We start from the raw sequence: 21,254 nt of genomic DNA on the forward strand, positions 1-21,254 counted from the left end.
ACACAATCGCTTTGAACTACATTACGACCACTGCTCTGGAAGAAAAGTGGTTACGTTAACAAATTATATTTGTAAATGTAATTGATGTATTTCCTTCGACATTCTGTACGGCCTGTTTGAGCTTTCAGTGAGTTATAAAACTCGTCTGAGTCAAGAAATGCATGTATATATTTTGTTCGGCTAAGCTATTATGTTCAATAGAATTGCGGTATTATACAGCCAAGTGGCACTGTGGTTAGAGTGCTAAGCTCACAATGAGAAGAATGTGATTTATAATACCAGTAGGGGGTCGACATCTCAGATCCATTCAAATGACTTCTGGTCCATACAGTGGATAGAATCACTCTGCAACCCACTCTGCATATGGGAGCAATATTCGACGCACGGCAGTCAATCTAATATTCATAGTTCTCAGAGTTGGGATGTAGCCAACGTACAGATCCACAATTAATGCGATGGATAATATTTCGTGCAATCATTGGTGACCGGGCTAGGGCCTATCATCATCGACTCACTATGGTTTTATCACGGGCTTCTGCCAGCATTTGAACCCAGCCTCTGCCAGGATGTGAACCCAGCAAAATCAGTGTTGCCAGCTCAGCCTTCTGACATCTGAGCCACCCGGCCATCGCAAAATTATGTTTTTAAGGACGTCTTTTTTGTTCGAAAGGAATTTTAGATTACTCATGAATTGGATATCCCCATAGAGTACATTCTGTGGAGGAATTTGAAAGAAATGCAGGGTTGCATTGTGTCAACATCGCATAAAAAATGACAAATCCAAATCAATGTAATACCGGTAGTACTGCGACAATAAAAAGCAAAGTGTGCATCCAATCTTGTTTGGTGTAGCATGTATTTTTATTTCAATGTGCATCTACAATGAGCATACAGTATTCCCCTTTTGTTTTTAGCAAAAAGAAAAAGTGGCATCTCCTTTTTACACTGTACAGGTACAAAAATACAATGTGTGTTTATCCATTTGTTTTCACTGGCTCACATAACGTGTGCATTCGCATCTCAAGCGCCGCTCGTGCATTATGGCCCCCGGCTTAAACAAAAAACCCCAGGCTGAGAATGAAAAGCCTCTAAAAATGAAACTTACCACGACTTTAAACACGACCACAGGCAGCCGCCACCCATGACAGCACAGGCAGACCTCACGTCTATACGATCCTGTCTCAAGGAGAACAATGGAAACGACGATAACAATAGAATAAGAGTGTTTATGAGCATTCCGGTTTCTTTTTTACTTCTTCTTATTCTTCCTTTTTCTCCCACGGATGTCCAACATCTGTGCGACCTTCACGATTGCGGTTTTGTTGGATAACACGGGGCGGTTGAAACGGTGTTAAGAAAAAAAGGACTTTATATGTAACGCAATATTCGTACACACACACACACGCGGGTCGCATGGGAAACAGCACAGCAGCGTCAACAACACCGGTGCCACGTCCGCCACGATACACAGACACCCCGCTCTCGTAACGAGGCAGCTCCACTTAACAAACAAAAACACACTTTCGTGTTATTTGACACGTGCATCACCATGGCATTGGACACCGTGCGTTGGTAGACAATGCAGAGCTACTGCTGAGGATCGCTTCGAGTGACCTCCGGCCACACGCAGTAGCGGGCAATGCCGTGGCAGGCAACACCGATATTTAAGTTCCGCAGGACGACATGGGGGCAACTTGAAACAGTGTTCAGAAAAAGCAAATGTACATGTAATATAATGTGTGTATACCGTTGATTCGATGGTTGTGTGTTGGTTACCATTGTTCAAAGTCGATACGTAACTTTATAGTAATTCACAGCACTGTAATGAGGACATGTGAAAACTGTACAACACAAACGATGCCACGCACTTGCCGTTTGTTTATGATACACCCTTGATGCCACGTTTGTGTTCAAGTTGGCAATCTAGGAACAAAATAAATGTTCGTAAAGTTTAGTGACGTTAGTTGCATTCTATTAGACCTAGCAAACTGGAAGACAGTTAGTTTCAAATAGAATTATGGTTCGTGACCGCCGATAACTGTCCAATTATTTTTGTTAAGATTGGTGATTTAAAAAAGAAAACTCAATACGTTTAATGCAGATTTTCTTTGCAAAATTAGTAACTGAAAATATGTATTGCTGAAAAAATGCTACTCTCTTGGCAAACTTCTTAGCAATTACGATTAATTTTATTATACTGTACTTGGGACCTTTTTCATGTTGGCGCTGGTATGTGCATTGTATGTTTTTTTCCACGAGTAAATCTGTTGTTGTTGTTTAAACCAAAGTATGAATAAAGCATGTGGTAATCAATAAGCACCACTGAGATATAAACTTTACCCGCAAACACGAAACTCTCGTTTAATCGACGCGGAGCTCTGTGACTGCACTCATGTGCATGCGAGTCACGGCAGGGACGTGCATCAAAAGCACTGCCACTGCACACGCTTCCACATGGGAGAACGCATTCCTACACTCAACAATTGGGAGAAATAAAGTGCACGCGTTTGTTCATTAGTTTCATTTGCCTCCGTAACTTTAGTCAATTGTGTGCATTAATTGCTCCCAGCGTTGAAACCGTCCCCAAGTGCACAACGCAGCTAAGGGAAATTAAAAAAGTTACAAACCGGATTCTTAGAAGTGAATTGAGGATGATTTGTGTGCGGTGTTTGAAAAAGCAATTTCTATTGAGCCAATATTTTGTTAGCATTATATATAAAAATCTAAAATAACGTGCGTGGTTTAATGTAACACATTTATTAAGCAAGAAAACAAAGTGGCAGAGTGAAAATGTGGTTTGGGTGTTTGACCGAAGGGTACAAGTTCAAATGTGAATCTGGGATCATCTTAGCCTATCAACGTCAGTGGTAGATAAAATTAGTACCATCATTGATTTACTCTATATACTGTGGGCCGAAACAATGATTATCCTATGCAGAGATTGGCCAATGCCATAGGAATGTCACATTTCTAAGACTGGTTAAAAGCCATCATTTGAGCAGGGAGACACTTTGACATGGTTATGTACTCAACAATAACACTAAGAGCCAGGAATGTAATACTGATGGGCACATTCTTAACTGCATTACGTTATAAGGTAGAGGCAGACCCAATTTTGGCATTCGTGTTCAGGATGTACGAGTGTGATTAGTTCTGCGCTAGTATTAAGGGTGAACAAACTTAAAGTCAGTTTTTTTTTTTAAATAAAATAAAACAAAAATTGCATATGCACCGGTGAAACCCACGTTTATATCATTTAATTGTTGCGGGTTGGGAGCGAAGTTCGATACTCGTTTATGAATGTATCACAAGTTGGCAATTTTTGGCTTAAGGATAACAAATGAAAGAACATTTTGGCACCCGTACGTTTGAGGTACGATCAGTGTTATTCTTAAGTTGTCGTAAGACATTACGCCCCTTTGCCCATGCGGTTCCCGTGGAAAGAACCGAGCCGCATCCCACCACAGCACGGGCTCAGATCAAAGCACGCGGGTTCAATGGTTTGTTTGTTCGTGCATTCATAGGCCAAGGCCCAAGCGTTCAAAGGTAACTCGCGACCGCTCTTAAGAGGGGACAGAAAGGTGACGATGAAGGATCCAGCAGCGACAATGTCGTCGCCAGTCCAGCATTGCCACATCAGCCCAATCGTGAGCGCAACTATTGTCCAATGAGCACAGCGGCTGTTCAATCCAGCATCTCGCCAAACAGGTCTGCTTGCTTTCGTGCTCTTATGGACACAACGATGTGCCAGCCCAGCCGAGACAATGGAACGAGCAGGTTTTTGAAATCGCGTATTCCACTTTTATAATATTCTACTGCCCGCAGTAGAAAATTCAGTCTTGTTACAATTTATTGTTGTTGTTGCAATATCTTTGAATCTCTGAACACCCACTTTGATCTTAAATTGAGGCTTTTTTTTGTTTCGATAACCTTACACTGAATCTTCTGAACCGATATGACTCTGGTTATTATACAATGAATGAACAAGGCGACCTGACCTTGTGATTAAAATGTGTGTACAATTTATGTGTCCCAGCGTTACGATTAAGCCTATGTTTATCACACGCAAAACCTTGGCTGCATTTGCAGGTGTAAAGTTAGCTAACGTGGAATGGGCGCACCAGTATATTGAATTAAAAAATATGTTTTATGATAATTTACTGAGCCTTTGTCAATCGACTGCTTGATGAAGGGTCTCATGGAGGTTGTTTTGACCATACTTCACCACGCTGCTCGGTGCAGGCTGGTAAAGGGGGAGATGTATTCATGTTTTGAGCTTCTTTCGCACCGTACGTAGCCAACCACGCCAATGGGAGGTGTGCGAAACAGGAGGCACGCCACCTGTTTTCTCAAATCACTCGCCACTCACTTTAGCCCTGGCCGGGAATTGAACTCAGAATGATGCCAGGTTCATGGCGCCGCAGTGGGCAGAGCACTGCTGCCACTCCTCCAGCCCCCCCCCCACCTTTCCACAAAAAGCAAAATAAATGTTGTTTTTGAGAGCAGCAGAACCCATGTCCACGTTTGCATTGGCCATGCGTGGTGCGAAATAAGCGCGGGTGGCTCTCCTTTGGGGATGTTTGCCCTTCGGTGTCGTTGAGGTCGCGGCTTCGTCCTTCTCGCTGTCAACGACCAAATATTCAACTGGGCATTGTATAATATATCCTTCATTAAATTGAATACACTAACGCGTACGGACGCTTCGTTACATCAGTTAAATCGACAGCGCAATATACTTCTATTTACAAAGCAACACGAGTTAACATATTTTACACGCACAGTACTGACAACGCTTGTCAAACACACCAGAGAATTCAATCGATGCTGAGGAAGAATGGTACAAATTAGCCAGCGTAACGACCATTGGTCAATTGCTACGTCTCAACGTTTACTTACATACATGCAGGACCAGGTTTCTAGACGATACGAAGCATCTTTCATTTTACTTAGTGAAACACACACCATAGCACTCAAATCCAGTGACCTAAAGGAGCATTCCAGAAAAAAATGGAGCATTTGTTGAACAAGCAAACCCTGCACTGGTCAGGCTTCAGGGGTTTCAATAGCAGGCTGCGGCCTGTTCATGCAGTGCTCCCGGGTTTCTTGCTGTCCTTGGCAGGAGACATCCACAGACACCACCACCACCACCACCAAGTTCATCAGGGAATGGCGACGACAAAGTACGACATCTCTACCGCACCATCTTGGCGGATTGTGAGAACGATGATGAAACGCGTCGACTAGTAAACTGCACGTTTATTTTCACATTGACCAATATGCCTTTACTGTTCATCGTTTTGCCATCATTTACTCACAATCCGACGAGAACCGGTGCATCGTTATATCGTGCGTTCCCATTAAGTGCTTATCATGTCACACAGTGCGACCGTATGCCCGTGTCCTCAACAGAGACCTGGACACGCCGTTCCCGTTCCAGCTGCGGGGTCACACACTACAAGCAAGGGAACAGACATTGAGAATGGACATGAATGCCGCCACGTGGCCATTGGTGATAAATGATCGTGCCCATGACCACAGAGAAAGCCAATATTTCCCATCAAACATCGTCAGGGCAAGCGCTGCTCGGATGCACATGGGTCTCGCGAAAACACCGAGCCCAACTTGCCCCGAGGTGGACTCGGGTGAGAATGCACAGTAAGTGCTTTTGCCATAACAAGTATCGTATTTACAATCTCAAAGCGTGGTCCTTTGCAATTACTTGTCAAGGTATGGTACCTGCTTCTGCCGAATACTTTAAAGAAATAAATTCGCATTCGTCTTGACCCCCACGCGTGTGTATATATATCAGAATAACCGTACTCTAATCGTCACGGACCGTGCTGAGGAGTTCTCTGTTTTGCAGCGATTGGCAGTTGTTAAGACGTGCAGAGATGTGTCCGTGCGCACGGAAATCGCTGCTCACGTGTGCGACTGAAAGTTTCTGTAGGTTCCAAATAAATTTCTTCAGAAAATGAGAGAGTAAAACAATTCCACGCCTGTGCTGGAAAACACAAAACTCCACTTAACCACGAAATGTTTCAACTTTCCCAAACTGACCGAATTGAATGCGAAGTGTAATCTTGTTCTTTGCCTTGCTCAAGCAGAACCCATTCGATCCCAATGGACACAGTCCCATTGAACAAGAAACGGCTGAAACATGAACTAAAATGTAATTGTTTTCATCCTCGGCATCAAATTAATTCTACTGCATTTTTACCGTCTACTGTTAAACACTGGCAGAGCCAGAAGCAATACCTTTCGTCTCCTTATTCATACTTATGGCATCAGAGAAGTGTAAAATTATATATTTTTTTATTAAAATATTTTAAGTAGTATTATTTCATATTTTAATTTATTGCAAATAGCAATTATTACATCAAATGTGACCGACTCAGCAATAAACTGTTTTATTTTACTTTGTTTGAAATATATTGAGGACTAAAAATGTATTGGATACTTTTTACACATACCACTTTCAATTTTAATGCTTTTCCAAACAAGTATCCAACCAATCTTAATGAAAGTAACTTCAATAAATGTACACTTGAAAGCTCAGCCGCAATATACAACTGGCAAAATCATCTTGGCGGGCTGGAATGACCTCTTTCTATGGTCCTTTGTTCATTTTGTAATAAAATTATATAACATCATGCTGACACCTGGCTCCGTGTCGACTTCATTGTAGCTGTTAAAGGTCATGCAACAACTTTACGTAAACATTGAACGATGACGACCATCTTGCATTATAGAAGACAACAATGTTCCTTGTAAGTGCCTCTTGACCCGAAGCAGTTCTTTTCTTTTCCAGTTTGAAGGTGAAGGCAAATTTTACAACAGTTATTACTCCCATCACTTCTTCAGCTGTAGCAGTTCACTCCCAACGTATTGTGCATTATCATAACACAAGGGTGGGTGCAAGGGTTCTCAAGGTCTATATGCTGCTGCCAGGGGGCCCACGTGGCTTTTCCCATAGAATTCTATGTTGAGGCGACAGCCAGCAGCCTCGGGGAAATTCCCCAGCATTAAACGGTGGCATAAAACCCCCTATTCAGACCGGTAAACGCGCAATTGAAATCTCCAGCCACTCGGGGCGGAATAATAACATTTGTCCCTGTGGAGTAAACCGAACGGAAATATCGGCGCGAGTGTTTTTTTTTGACGTAACGAAACTCGCGGCGGAAGGGAAGCCGCTAGTTTTGGGCGCATGGCTCAGAATTGCGGGGACTCTCAGCGGCAGCCTTCGCAGCCGAAGCCAATGAGACTTCCGGAGTATGAATTGAGATGGGTTTCCTTCTACGGCGATCGTGTAGCGGTGAGGTAGTGCCTCACCTTATGCGCGAGGAAAATCCAACTCCCTTTTGAATTATTGTTCTATTACTGTAATCAGACGATTGGCTTTACGGTCGATAAGGACTCGTGAGTGTGGGAATGAGGAGGAGGAGGGCAGCGTACAGAGACAGCCATTGGAGTGGCACCCAGAGGCTCGCGGCCGAAGGGAAGATCCAAAGTCAGATGTTGGTGACGAGACCCTGGAGTTCGGGCATCAACGGCTCAACAGCTGTGGATCTCCCAGGAGGATTGGAAGCGTTGGCAAGGGGTGCTGACATCAGCGGCATCGAATACGATGACTCTCCGACCTTGAGTTTCGTAAATTCCACATTCTCCTTAGCTTGCAGCCTCGAAGTGAGCTGCTGCTTATGCGCAAATCGATTGCACGAGATAACTTGACGAGGAGGAGGAGGAGGAGGAATTGAAGGAGCGGCTGCACCCTTTATGGTTCTCTTCAGTAGTCGTCGTATTTCTTGAGGTCGGAGTAGAGAGTGTTGGCGAAGGTCTTCGTGGTGTGGATGTGCGAGTTGATGCACTTGGCGTTTTCTTCGTTCATCAGGTAATTTTTGTTGAGAACCTTTGCAAAGAAAAAAGGTGATGGGTGAGGTGGATAAGAACAGGGAGGGTAATGGAAGAACTGTTGTAAAAATATCAACACTGAAAACATTTGATAAAGAAGTCCATAAATACATTTAAAAGTCAAAGTGTTTCCCTGCTCAAACAGGCAATGCTCATCTCCATTGGTGGACCTGAGCCAATGTTAACAAAATAACAAAAATCCACATTCTCATGTCTGGAACCAGTAATTATATAGCATGGGCACTGTTAACTTCCCATAAAGTGGTGCTTATTTTATTGATCGAAGAAACTAACTGGAATGTGAAATTTTAATCTTCCAAAAGCTAAAATTATAGTGCTAACTCGTCATTTATATATATATGCAGAATATAAGTTCATTAAAGCAGAGTTAATGATATCATGTACACAAAATAAAGACAAACATTCACATATATTCTGTATAGATTAATGGGGGTAAGCGTTGTTACCAAGCACAAGGCGGTGTGTGGCGAAAAACCATGCCCGACCACCTTTGTCTCCCCAGTGGCAATATTTACACAGGCTGAGTCGACCTAGGAGAGGCCCAGGACTGGTTCAAATAATCGTCACCGGTGTTGGTGGCTGTGAGCAGGAATCGAACTCAGGTCACCAGGTTCACAGCGCAACGCACTAACTATCCACTTCTTCACCACTCCCCACAACGCATGCCTCCCACACACGACAACCACCGCCATTCACCAGGCTATGTGCACTTTGAGGCCACGTGAAGTGTCGAAAGCCCGCTGGCAGGGGGTCACGGTACAGACCCAGGTGCCACGGGTTAACCGACTGAGATGACTGGCCGACGCACCACACACACACACACACGCGCACGAACACTCACACAGACAGAGGCACGCAACAACACTTCTCTCTGTGCCACACCCTCCCCATCATCATCATCGTCGTCGTCACCCACCTTGATGGCCTCGAGCGAGTCGTACTTGTCCAGCTTGCTCGTGTTGAGCCCGCTGAGCGCGGGGCTGAGCCCGGGGTTCAGCGGCGCGGGGCCCTGCCCCCCGGGCGCGCGGAGCGTTCCAGCGAGGAGGCCCGTCGGCTGCGGAGGGCCGCGCGGCAGGCGAGCCAGGGCCAGCGTGGCCCCGCGCGACGCTCCGCCGGCCCTGGCTGCAGCGTCGCCGCCGCAGCAGTAGCAGCAGCGGCGGCGCCAGCTCACGAGCAGCAGTGCGAGCAGGCAGCCCAGCAGCCCGCAGGTGAGGCCGGCCGCCACCACGTGCGCCAGCGAGAACTCTGGGGGAGCGGCGACAAGCGCGGTTACGGTCGTGCGGTGAGTTCAACCCCCTGGAGAGCTGAACGGACGTTTGAAAGAACTCGCAGGCAAACACCTCGTGAGAATTACTTTATTATGTTTTATTTTTTTATTATTTTTTATTATTATTTTATTTCTTCCCTTCTACGTGACTTTACCGAAAGAACCAAGAAGATAAACATCTCGTTGTGAAGGACCCCTGGGTTTGAACTTCCACGAAGCTCATGGTCCATCCGATAGCACATCCACTGCACGAACCGTGGCAGATGGTTTGGCTCCGAGCCACCAACGGCGATTAGCACCTCCCCATTGTCGAGAGGGGACGTTTTTACTTGATTCTCCATGTGTCTGTTATTTTAAACATGAATTCATTTGTTTCGTTCTATGACGTGCACGATGCTTGGTTAAATAGATGTTTGCATACTCTAATTGTATACAGGGCGTCGAATCGGGGTGCTACTGATTGGATTGGGGTAACTATTGTTGCTGTATCCATATTTGCATTTTATCTCCAGCTTATTTTTAACGACACAAAAAATCCTCCCCCTCCCCCCATACTCCGTGACACAAAGCATGAGCTGCTCAACTGGGGACATTGAATAGCACGTTTGATGACAAAGCAAAGGAACAACGAACATAAACTACAGAGAAAATCATCGCAGAGTGAGATATTCAAGATAATTGGCGGGGGCATTAAAGAAGGAAAGAACACTGTAGGGTTCTGCGTAAAGCCACGTGTTTATCTATCTATTGTAAAAGCCCCACGTTCAATTTGTCCGTTTATCCGTTTGTCTGTCCGTCAACTAATTCATGAGAGCCTTTCAGAAGGTGTGGGGGTAAAAATTGATCCAGCAGGCTTCCAAGAATTGTCGACCCATGCCCCCCCCCAAACAAAATACGTAAATGTATTTTGTAGGCACATATACCTACAACACACCCTGTAGTCGTGTCTGCACACATTGGGGGGCGGGGGGGCGGTGTGGAAGAGGTGGACATCAGTGGGGGCGACGGGCGAGGCAACGAAGCACCGAGAAGCCCCCCGCAGGAGCTTTGTAAGTTGTTCAAAAAAAGTGAGCGGACTGCCCTTTAGGCAGAATTACCTTCACTCAATTAGAACGCGTTTCTGAAATGCCATGTGCTTTAGCCACATGGCAATTATCGTCTTACCTCCACATTTCCTTTTGTCTTCCTTTGTCGAGTATGCCACATTTACTGGTATTTCTGAAAATAAAGGGCATTGTTGAAACTTCATTAAGCATGCCCGTTCAATTAAGTCTCATTGTGATAACTCATTGGCTGTGCTCATTCTACAGGAAGATGTTTGCATTACAGACATAATAATAATGACATTTGATTGGACCATTACTGCACTGAAAACACAACTCTTAAATAAATAAAACATTAGAGATGTATTTGTAGTATTATTATTATCATCACCACAAAACAATGGTGTGTACTTAACCAAAAAGTTGCGGAGACGCTTTACCTGGGAATATTCTGCGATGGTGAAGGTGCAGCCCTGCAACTGCTTGCTCACACCACTAGGGGCAGAAGGGCCTACACTAGAGGGAGTGCTACAGTACCCCTCTGGGGGGAATTTGGCCATTCTCTCAATTCATCATTTTAAGGCTGCATGAATTCCATACAGCATATGCATACCTCAAATGAAGTGGACAAACAATGACGGTCATCTCAAGCACAGTTTAGCTTTTCGATTTTATTTACTCTCATTTGTCCGCGTCCACTGTCTTGACTGGAGTCGGTCACATTTTCCCGAATGTATTTTTGCGATGACCATAGACACTAAGACCACAATGCACCTCTTCAGGACACGCTGATGGTTGTTTGCATTGCACGAAGGCAGTTGTTGTTGTTATTTTTTTTCAAACACATTTCTGTACAGTGCTTGAAATATATTATCGTGCTCCAAGCCTGTGGTCGTATTTGTGCATGATGGGGGTTCCCTCCCACCCCCATCATGCACAGATTTGATTGTTTCTACTTCTAAATTTTTTTTGCAAACTTGATTTGGTCTGCAATCGCTTCCTTGCCGAGCAGTCCTCTTGGAGCCTCGAGGTGTGCGGCATGGGAAGGGGGAGGCTGGGGGGGGGGGGGTGTAAACAACACAAAATAACGACGACTACCAGAGACTGACCGATGGCATTGGGGTGAAGGGGGCAGCCCCTTTCCTCGGTGCTGTTGCCCGGACATCGGCGGACGTCGGGAAAGGGCGCGGTGCAAAGGCGCGAGCGGAAACGCCGTCCTCCCGAGACGCCGCACTCACTCCACGTGCTCCACTCCGACCAGCCGTCTGGCACGACACGCGGCATCCGCGGCTCAAACGCGGGGTGTGCTGCTGCTGCTGCTGCTTCTGCTGTGTGCATTGTACAACGCTCGCGCAGCTTAACCCTTTCCCGTTCCGATGATGCACGGGCGTGTACGTCATCAGTGTTTTTCTTCCGATTCGAATCGGAATAAAAACTAAAATAAAATAACTTTTTCAGTACTGAGGCTCCCACAAGGCCATGCGGGAGGGCGTGCGGCACAGTTTGTTGCCGGCTATCATAGAGTGCGGTCGTGTCGCTACAGTTCTCTGCGGCGAATACAGCGTGTTTAAAAACAACGATGCTACTACACCTCTCTAAATAAAATGAACGCCACCCGCTTGCGTGTTCCGAGATTCAGCGGTGAATGGGACCCACCCTGAAACTTGCCTACGTCTCGGAACGGCAATAGGGTTAAACGGAACTCCCTATCGAAGTAATCAGTGGGATATATTTGTACCTGTTGCCGACCCTGAGCCAGAGATAGAAATGTCACATTCCCGTGTTGAGCGATTCATAATAAGTCGCTCGGCACGCAAAGCTTCATCCCCAAATTCAATGACTTCTAATGATTCGCAAAATTCATTTTTATTCAAGGATCAATTTAATTTTCATCTCGTTTGTACCGTCTCTTTTTTTATTGTGCATAGTTTGCATCTCATTTGTTTTGTGTTGCCCGCTCTATTAGGCTTAATGTAATTTGCGTAAATCATAGATAATTGATACGAGCATGATTTGATCCACGTATTATGAGCACAGTAATTGATAACGATTGATTAATCACTACATGCCAACAAGCAATGTGCCCTAATCTCACATAGTAATCTAATATTTGGTATTTTTTTTATTAATCTGAAACAGAAGCATGAAGTGTATTGGCTGCTGGTGTTGTCGCATTAACCCAAGCCGGTGACGTAATTTTAATACAAACTGAAAACAAAGCAACGATACAGGATTACCAGTACCTTACCGTCAAGAATCCGAGTAACAAATTACTCTCCAACACTGTGCAGGGCCTATATAACATTCAAATAGCTCCCTGCTCAATCAAACCTCAATTTAATAGTGTAAATTCCACGTTCTCATGGCAGGGGCAAGTCTTTCCATTGGGCGACCACTGACAGCGTGTGCAGCAAAATTAATTTAAAACCGACACTGGTGACACTTCAGTACCCAGAGCCCAATAAAACACAAATTAAACCAGACACGGACTTTGAAATGTCAGAAAAGGAATAGCAAAAATGCGCAAGAAATCTGAAATGTGCCCAGTATGTGCGGTAGCGTAGTGACATTTGGAAAGTGTAAGCCCTCGCACACAGCCGTCGCATCCACGGAGTTTGCGGGTCGAGAAGCAGGCAGGAACACGTGACCATTTTTGTCTGCGGCGCTCACATTCTGATTACTCTTAGCTTTTTTTTTACCAGGTAAGGCCCACTGAGCAATGCAGCTCTTTTCCAGAAGCGACCTGGCTATCACGAATGATAGCTCCATGAATTGGCTTATCGCGTGGAAATGTATGGCCGCCAAATACCCTAAACGCGTGGTACAACATGTGGAGGGAAAAACCGGAGGACCCGGAGAAAAAAATCCACGCGAACATGGGGGGAGAACACGCAAACTTAAAATAGGCATGCATATCAGGGTCGGGATCGAACCCACAATGTCCTGTATACCAGGCGAGGTAGTTAACATCTCGCCACCGCAGCGTCCAAGATGACAACAGGGGAGGATTCGGTGAGCGCGGCGTTTCTCATGAAGAAAATCCACGCTGCGGTGATGTTGTTGTATCGGCGCGTCTTACAGTATGCGGCGCCGTCAGTACCTGGGCAGCTCTGCGTGTTGCACAGGGCCTCCTCCGTGTGCAAGCCCAGGCAGATGTCCCCTCCGTGTGCCGGCGGTGGGTGCGTGCAGGCGCGGCTGCGCTGCCGGTGGCCCCCTCCGCACGTGGCCGAGCACGCAGACCAGCTGATCCAGCACGACCAGCCGCCGTCCACTGCTCACGGACAAGGAGCATGGACCGCCATCACGCGAACTCCGGTCATCTTTGCAGCAGCAGCAGCAGCGGCGGCGGCGGCGGCGGCGGCGGCGGCGGCTGCGGCGGCGGCGGCGGCGGCGGCGGCGGCGGCGGCGGCGGCGGCGGCGGCGGCGGCGGCGGCGGCGGCGGCGGCTTTTGGCTCGCCGTCCAATAAAGACGGTCACCGCATCACGCTGCTTTCAGATGCGCTTCTGCGCACTGGAGGTGTGCACTGTTACATCTAGATTGAAAACTCGTTGATTGCAAGCTGCTTTTTGTGTTCATCTTGTTGTACTTCTCCCACACCTCCGATGAGCACGGTTGGCTACGTACAGTGCGAAATAATTTCAACATACATCCAACATCAACGTTGGCATCAGCCTGATTTGCACGACCAACACTCGAGCGGAAGCGGAGGCTTTGTCGACTGTTAGTTTTAAGTGTTTTTATTTTCCTGAGAGGTGGTAAAGTGACTCAGGGGTCAGAGGGCTGAGCTGTTACCCCTGAGAGGCTGGGCTTGAATCTGGACGACCACCTCCCTCTGGTTAACTGGTTTCTCAAATCGAGTGAGTTCAGAGTCTCAGCCCCGGTCACCATTGATTGTACAAAGTACACACGCGTAAAATTAAAATGGGGTTTTCCCAAATTCGAAAAAATAAATGTACGGTTTAAATGCCATGTGATGAATGTCTATAGAGCAACACATGGGGAAGTGTAGTTAAGCTTATAAGAAGTGTTGTGGTATGACATTCCACAGGCCATTCTCTTTCTTCAAATTCCATCATCTCATTACGTAAAATCTGTTGTACAATTAGAATACAATTAGGGGGGGAAACAACAACGAAGAAGAAATGTTTTAACCCGTTCTTATGTTGGACAGCCCACAATGTACTTCCTAAGTATGCCCCTCAAAGTTGTAATAATTTGCTTCAATGGATCGTGCCCTCCTATAACACATGAACACAAGCTTGCACGGCTTCTTGTGCGACGCGTGCGGTCCCAAACCTGGGCAGGCCTGCAGGTTGCATTCCTGGAACTCCGTCGGGGTTCCGGGGCACTGCTGCTGCTGCTGTTGCGACTGCTGCTGCTGCGACTGCTGCTGCTGCTGTCCCGTCATCATTGCGGCGCCGCACAGACGCCTGCGGCTGCGAAAGCCGCGGCCGCATCGGTGCGAGCACTGGGACCAGGCAGCCCAGGGAGACCACGTGGTGCTGGCGGCTGCCGCCCCCCCGGCACGGAGACCCACGTCGCCTGGAGTGATTGGAAGGAGAATCGGCGGCGAAAGCAAAAAGGAAAAAAAAGTTACTTAAGTGGAAGATGCGACTCAAAATACCGAACTGCTCTTTTGAGTAAAGGGGCAGCCCTGTAATTACCTTACTCGTGCCTTGCCTGGCAGAAGGGCCTGCACTCGAGGGCATTTGGCCTACTCCTTTACACCTGTCAAATGGCTTGGAAGAGTTTGGAGTACCCATGCTTTACTGCGTTAACCAAAGTGCCACCCAAACCAATGGCGTTCAATAATTTTTTAATGACTTGAAAAAATGTGTGTGTGGGGCAGTGCTCAAGTCAGTTGAAATCAGCATTGGAGACTCCACATTCCCAGGGGCCCAGTGTCTTAATAGGAAGACCACTGTCAATTTGCACTGCCTGCACAGAGCCACCGCTGTTGCTTCCTACAGCGTGGTTCTCATTTGAACCGACTCTGGGAGAAATGAAGAGCTGAGTCAGCACCCAATAGGGATTGAAGCTTCTCATTGTTGCTTCGGGCACTCGAACCTCGGCAGCTGACGGGGCTGTGTACGTTCAGTGACGTCTGGCAGCCTCGTCTCGCTCGTATCCGGCTCACCACTCGGGGGCACAGGACCTGCACCTTCGCCAGCTAATGAGACCGCACTCCAGCCCGTAGCCTCGCCAGTGTGTGTCCATGGGGGGAGGGGGGGCGGCTTTAGTTTTAGTTTAGTTTCATTTATTAGGTATAGCCCTGTGAGCCATGCGGCTCTTGACTCGGGTGCAACCGCAACAAACAAAAACACGAACAAGGAACATCTCAAAGTGACTACGCGCAACAGAAAAATTCAGGAAAAAACAGCAAAGTCTTCTAGGCAGAAGACACAGCGATAGAGATGTACACGTGGAGACAGCGACGGAGTTAGATACCAGAAGTGTGGACAGTGGATAGATCCGAAATGAGGTGAGAGAAGAGAGACGCAGACGGGACAGATTTGTCATGCCATGAGAGAGATGTCTGCAAGAGGCAGCGGTGCAGTGAGACGAGATAAGGGAACTGCAGACAACGCAGAGACAAAAACGACGAATTACCCATCTTCCATTAAGTTACTTTCTTACTGTTATGGTCTAAATTCGAGCTGATATTTCATCCTTATTATGATTTTTTTTGGTTGAAGAAAATCAAGCGTTGGGCCTCCACTGAGCACTCATCGCTGGTGCCTAGCATCTCACCCTCTATGGAGCACTCGTCAGCGCCACCGGCGGTGCCGGCGGTGGCGGCGGCACAGAAGCGCATCTCCACCTTGCGCCGGCTCGCGTCCAGCCCGCCGGGCTCGGCGAGGCGAGCGCGGCACGTGTAGCGGAAGCGCTGCTCGTGCCGCCCTCGAGCCGACGCGTTGCCGCCGCCGCTACCGCCGCTGCCCGACGCCACGGGCACCCAGGGGGTCCACGGCGTGCTGCGCCGCGTCTCGGGGCACGGGTCCAGGCTGCACGCCTCGTGCTCCTGCGGCGGTCACCCCACGGGGAGAGGAGGAGGGGTGGGTGCGGCAGGGGGGGAGGGAGCGAGTGAGATCACTGAGAGAGACAAAGACAAAGATCCCCCCGTGTAGCCTTAACAGGCTGATGATTGCACCCGCGGGTATCGAACCCAGGTCACCGGGTTCATCGCGCGATGCGCTATCCCGGTGTTCCACTGCTCGAACGCATACACACAAACAAAGACTTACAAAGATCCCCCATGGAGCCTTCACAGCAAGTGCTGTTAGTAAGCACCTATGAAGGCCGGCACAGTACACGAGGGGGTGGGAGGCCAGCACCACGCCCGACCGCCTTTGTCTCTCCAGTGGCGATGTTTCACACACCCTAACAGGTACTCACTTGACGCTGAGTCGACCTAGGGGAGGTCCAGGACCGGTTCAGATAATCGCCACCGGTGTCGACCGTGAGCGGGAATCAAACTCAGGTTACCAACTTGGTAGGGCAGCGCGCAAACCGCTCCACCACCGCTCCCCACAATGGGCGGAGTGAAATGACGGAGCGAGAGAGCCACACAAACCCGCACACACGCCGTGCATAAAATGTGTGCATATTGGGGACGCAGGGGGAGGCAGGTGTCCTCTGAAATGTTGGACAGGAATTCAATGATTTGCTCCTTTCATTAATACTCTTCATGGGTCCCTTGCCTCACCAAACTTCGGCCCCCAATGGCTACGTGGGACCTTCACATCAAATGTCGTCCCGTGTGCCCCACGCAGAGGCAGCCACAGTGAGGTGCCGTGATGGAGACAGCGAACTGGAAGCATATCAATCGAGACGGACAAACAGAGAGACGCGAGCATGTGAGAGATTGAGACGGAGAGGGAATGGGAGGCAGATTGTTATCAGAGAGAGAGAGGAGGGAAGGATTGAAGAGGGGTCAAGTGGCAGGTGTGGGAGTCGCGTCTGGTGTGACGCTGGGCTGAGTTGACTCTAAACCAGGAGCTGAACTTGCAACAATCCTACTTTTTGAACCAAGCACTTTAACCACATTGCCAGCCAATAAGATACATTTTACTAATTTAATATGTTTAACCTACTCAATCATTTTATAATTCAAATTTGTATTAACTGCACGTTGACATGCATGGCTTTTTCTCCCAGAAGAGGAGCATTCATGGACTGGTATACTTTATATATATATTTTTCTCTAAATTAAAAACTCGTTTTTTTTTAACTGCTTGTTGTGTCTAGTTTGTTCTCCTTGCCCCGCACCTCAGATTAGCACGGTTGGCTACGTACGGTGGGAAAGAAGTTCAACATACCTACGTATCTGTACCTCCACGTAAACAACATTTTTTGTTTTTACACTTCCCTCCAAACAAACGTGCCTTCTTGGAGTGCATAATGTAAGCAGCACGAGGTCAATTCAAGCAAACTCTTGCCCAGTTTCTACACACAATGTTTCATCAGCAGGGTCAACATTTCTTAAGCCAATGTTAATGAACTGCCAAATGTAATAAGCAAGGACCCTCGTTTTGAGATATCCATCCTAGTGTTTTGTGATAGCATGCACCACATAATCAATGCACAGAGGATTGTATCACCTGGCAAAACATACCTAGGAATAATGTATTATATATATATGTGTGTGTGTATGTGACAATTATCTCAACTGGTCCTGGGCCCTCCGTTGGTCGACTCGGCCTCAAATGAGTACTAGGGAGACAAATGCAGCCAGGCGTGGTGCTGGTCACTCAGCCCCTCGTGTGCCATGCCGAGCTTTATAGGTGCTTGCTGAGAGCACTTGCCCCAAACGCCTGTTGAGGCTATATTTGTGTATATAGTGTAAAGCTGTTTTCATCACAAGCGTTTGTGTGGTCAGCTGTTGGAACGCCGCTCGTAACAAAGCAGCAGCAGCTGCAAATGCGGTGATAAATAATTGTGCAGAGAGAATACCTCTGCATTCACGGTAAAGGCACTTGATTTCTTCTCGCTCACCCGAACTCCAAATCCATGCCGAATCGCACGGGGGGGAGTGATTGACCAAATGTGTGCACGAGGTCGTAACGTTATTTCTTTGTTGCAGACAGCCCGTTGGCTGTGATGTAGGACATGGCTTCCGTGCGGCTATCTCGCTCGAGCCGCCTCTCCGAAAGACTGATGGCCCGCGGCACGTTCAATGCCCCGCCGTGCAGCTGTGTGTAATGTGCGCTCCGGAAAGAGTCGCATCAGCGGGTTTTTTTTTTTGGAAAGCCACCCGCGCACTTCTCAACCAGCTTTATCCGTCACCTGTGCCATTAAATCATCTGTGCTCGAGGGATGACGGCGCCATTAGATTAGTGGGGGGCACGCGCAGGCACGAGATGGATTAGAGCTGCGGGGCACGATGCTAGAGGCAGTGAATGCAAGCAGGGTTATGCCGGCATCCAGCAGAAGACAGAGAATGGATCGTCGTGATGGGGAGGGGAGGAGGGGGAGGAGGTGATCATGTTTGTTTGGTATAATCATGGTTGTTGAGCACAGTGCCCAATGGCCCAAGATGCCAAGCGGCCAGCAACAGACAGCACTAATGCACGTCAGCAACTGCCCATTAAAACAGGGATTAGTGTGAGTACCGGAGCCCTGTATACTTGCTGATGATGAAAGATACTTGGAAGCTGTTTAAATATGCTTGGTTCTTTCGGTAAAGTCACGTAGATAGAAAAAAATAGCATTTACATAATAAAAGCAAAAAAACACAATAAAAACAAAAATAGTAAAATAAAAAAATTGAAAAGAATAAAAGCAAAAAAAAGCATTTATTTAAACTCTTTTTTATTGTGCTTTTTTGCTTAAATTTTGTTATTGTTTGTTTACATTTTTTTCTATCTACGTGGCTTTACAGAAAGAACCAAGAATATGAATTCCTGCAATCACGAAATTAGACACGGGACTTTCTCGTTTGGGATTTTGCTCATTGTACGCGTAGTCCCCACGCAACGAGTTTTTGCCATAACGCGTTTCTGCCATGAAGGGACACTTTTCTCACAACGCGGAACGCGTGCCGTTATAACGTGCGCCGTTATACCACGGGTTCTGAGTGCTCGACGACGAACTACTTTTTGAGCTCAGCGGCTGAGCGGTGTGATGCAGTACGTGGGATGATACAGCAACGTGGCGGCGTACCCTCCGTTATTTGCCCCGTCATCTCACTGCGTGTGCCTCGTTCTTCGTATCTCGCCGAACAATACTGTCACATCATTTATGGGGAAATTGCCTTCACTTCACGATTTTTTTAGCTTACCGCAGCACCTCTCAGGAAGGCATCTACCACGTTAAATGAGGACTTACTGTCCTGGCAAAATGATAGCCGACTTTTGCAAGTACTGAATTAATTCCTGAATGTGTGCTGACTGCCTCTGGAGAGTGCTCCAATACCAATGCTAACTAGCTAACTGTGCTTATGGTGGAGTTGAATCATATTAAAGCATTGCGATGCCTATAATCTGTCCGGGTGGTGCTGGAAGGTTGCGTTGCCACGCGAGAGGGTCACCTGATAATGCCATCTTCTTAGAGTGAATAAAGTTCGTGCGTGTTGTGGAGAGTTGACGGTGGTTCTATGGAGAGACTGGCTCCGACCATAATAATGTGGAATTCCCATTGCTTGATCAGGATCCGCCAGCAGAGACGAGTGTCGCCCCAGCGCTCCTTTGAGCAGTGAGACAGTTTGACTTTCGAGAGGAGATGAGATTTTGATAAAAAAATTGCAGCTATTTTCCCGACTTCCAAATTCTCTTAGACACATTTCAACGGCTCTCCACACGAGTGCCTCCAGAGACGAACGGAACAAAGGGTCTCCTACTTTAATGTTGAAAAAAAGAGGCAATTGATACCAATTATCGGTGTTCCAATGATACAAACTTCCACCCGATTTCACAACTGCATGTGGCAATCGCTCATAGGTTACATTCACAGCAGAGGCACCGAATAATGGGGTGGTTCGTGCGTTATATAAGGGAAGGAAATGAGAGTTCTGAAATCTGAACAAAGAAAAAACTGAGAATAACAAAAGGAAGCGATACGCAGATAAAACAATATCGCATCGACGTGGATGGGTGTGGAGCTAAATGTCGTATTTATCAGCAGCCTCTACAATACGGTGCCCGAACAACACGCAGTACAGCCCTTAAAACACATCGGAGATCTATCGGGCATTGCGAAAACATTCACGTATGAAATTGGCAATATATTGTTGTTTAAGAGGCTATCTTTGGCGGTATATGTACAATAAGTACCATAATCGTAGCCCATAATTGCTTTGGGGACCAATGAAATAGACATTCCTTTGAGGGAAGTCAACAGTATGCATTTAATCTTAATTTTAGAACTTTCGTGACTGCAGGAATTTTCAAGCTTATCTTTTTTCTCTCTCTCTGGCGACTTGTTTTCTCTGCCTGTGTCCTCTCTTTAGATTGTTCACACTTAAATTCTAACTTAGCAATCTTTGAAATACGTAATCAACCAGGCTATGCGTTAATTGTGTGTTGACCGACCCTCTGTGTTGTATTACATTACATTTCGATATTTTACTAGGTTATTTAATTTTAGTGTGTCCTTCACAGAGGGTCGGTCAACACACAATTAACGCATAGCCTGGTTGATTACGTATTTCAAAGATTGCTAAGTTAGAATTTAAGTGTGAACAATCTAAAGAGAGGACACAGGCAGAGAAAACAAGTCGCCAGAGAGAGAGAAAAAAGGTAAGCTTAAAACGTCCCCGTAGAAGTGGTTCAATCTTAACATTTCGATATTTTACTAGGTTATTTAATTTTAGTGTGTCCTTCTCCTGATTTTCAGGCTTGCTTGCCGTGCCATCGCATTCGCAGCACCACGTTTGTTGACCACTCATTGATATGCTAATTTTTTCTCTAACCCTCCTCCCTCTCTCTGCCTCCGCCCCCCCCCCTCTGTCTATTTAAGACCACCACACAGAGACGATCACCCCTCTCTGTTACCTATGTTGCTCTCGCTATGTATC

The 21,254-nt window shown here is 47.0% G+C and overlaps 1 protein-coding gene across 3 annotated transcripts in view; it reads right to left on the minus strand.

Moving 5' to 3' along the window:
* Positions 1-856: 856 nt before the first annotated feature.
* The window catches only part of LOC144934600 (semaphorin-5A-like), a 159,066-nt gene continuing 138,668 nt past the window's right edge, over positions 857-21,254 (minus strand). For all 3 annotated transcript variants that reach the window (XM_078860589.1, XM_078860587.1, XM_078860588.1), the window contains 7 exons: positions 15,992-16,262; positions 14,537-14,782; positions 13,340-13,510; positions 11,349-11,504; positions 10,361-10,414; positions 8,846-9,174; positions 857-7,906 (listed from right to left, as the gene is read on the minus strand). In XM_078860589.1, the coding sequence (XP_078716715.1) occupies positions 7,784-7,906; positions 8,846-9,174; positions 10,361-10,414; positions 11,349-11,504; positions 13,340-13,510; positions 14,537-14,782; positions 15,992-16,262 (1,350 nt within the window). In that variant the 3' untranslated portion in view covers positions 857-7,783. The remainder of the gene's footprint in view (positions 7,907-8,845; positions 9,175-10,360; positions 10,415-11,348; positions 11,505-13,339; positions 13,511-14,536; positions 14,783-15,991; positions 16,263-21,254) is intronic.

Source organism: Lampetra fluviatilis, chromosome 10, assembly GCF_964198595.1.
Source record: "Lampetra fluviatilis chromosome 10, kcLamFluv1.1, whole genome shotgun sequence".
NCBI lineage: Eukaryota > Metazoa > Chordata > Hyperoartia > Petromyzontiformes > Petromyzontidae > Lampetra > Lampetra fluviatilis.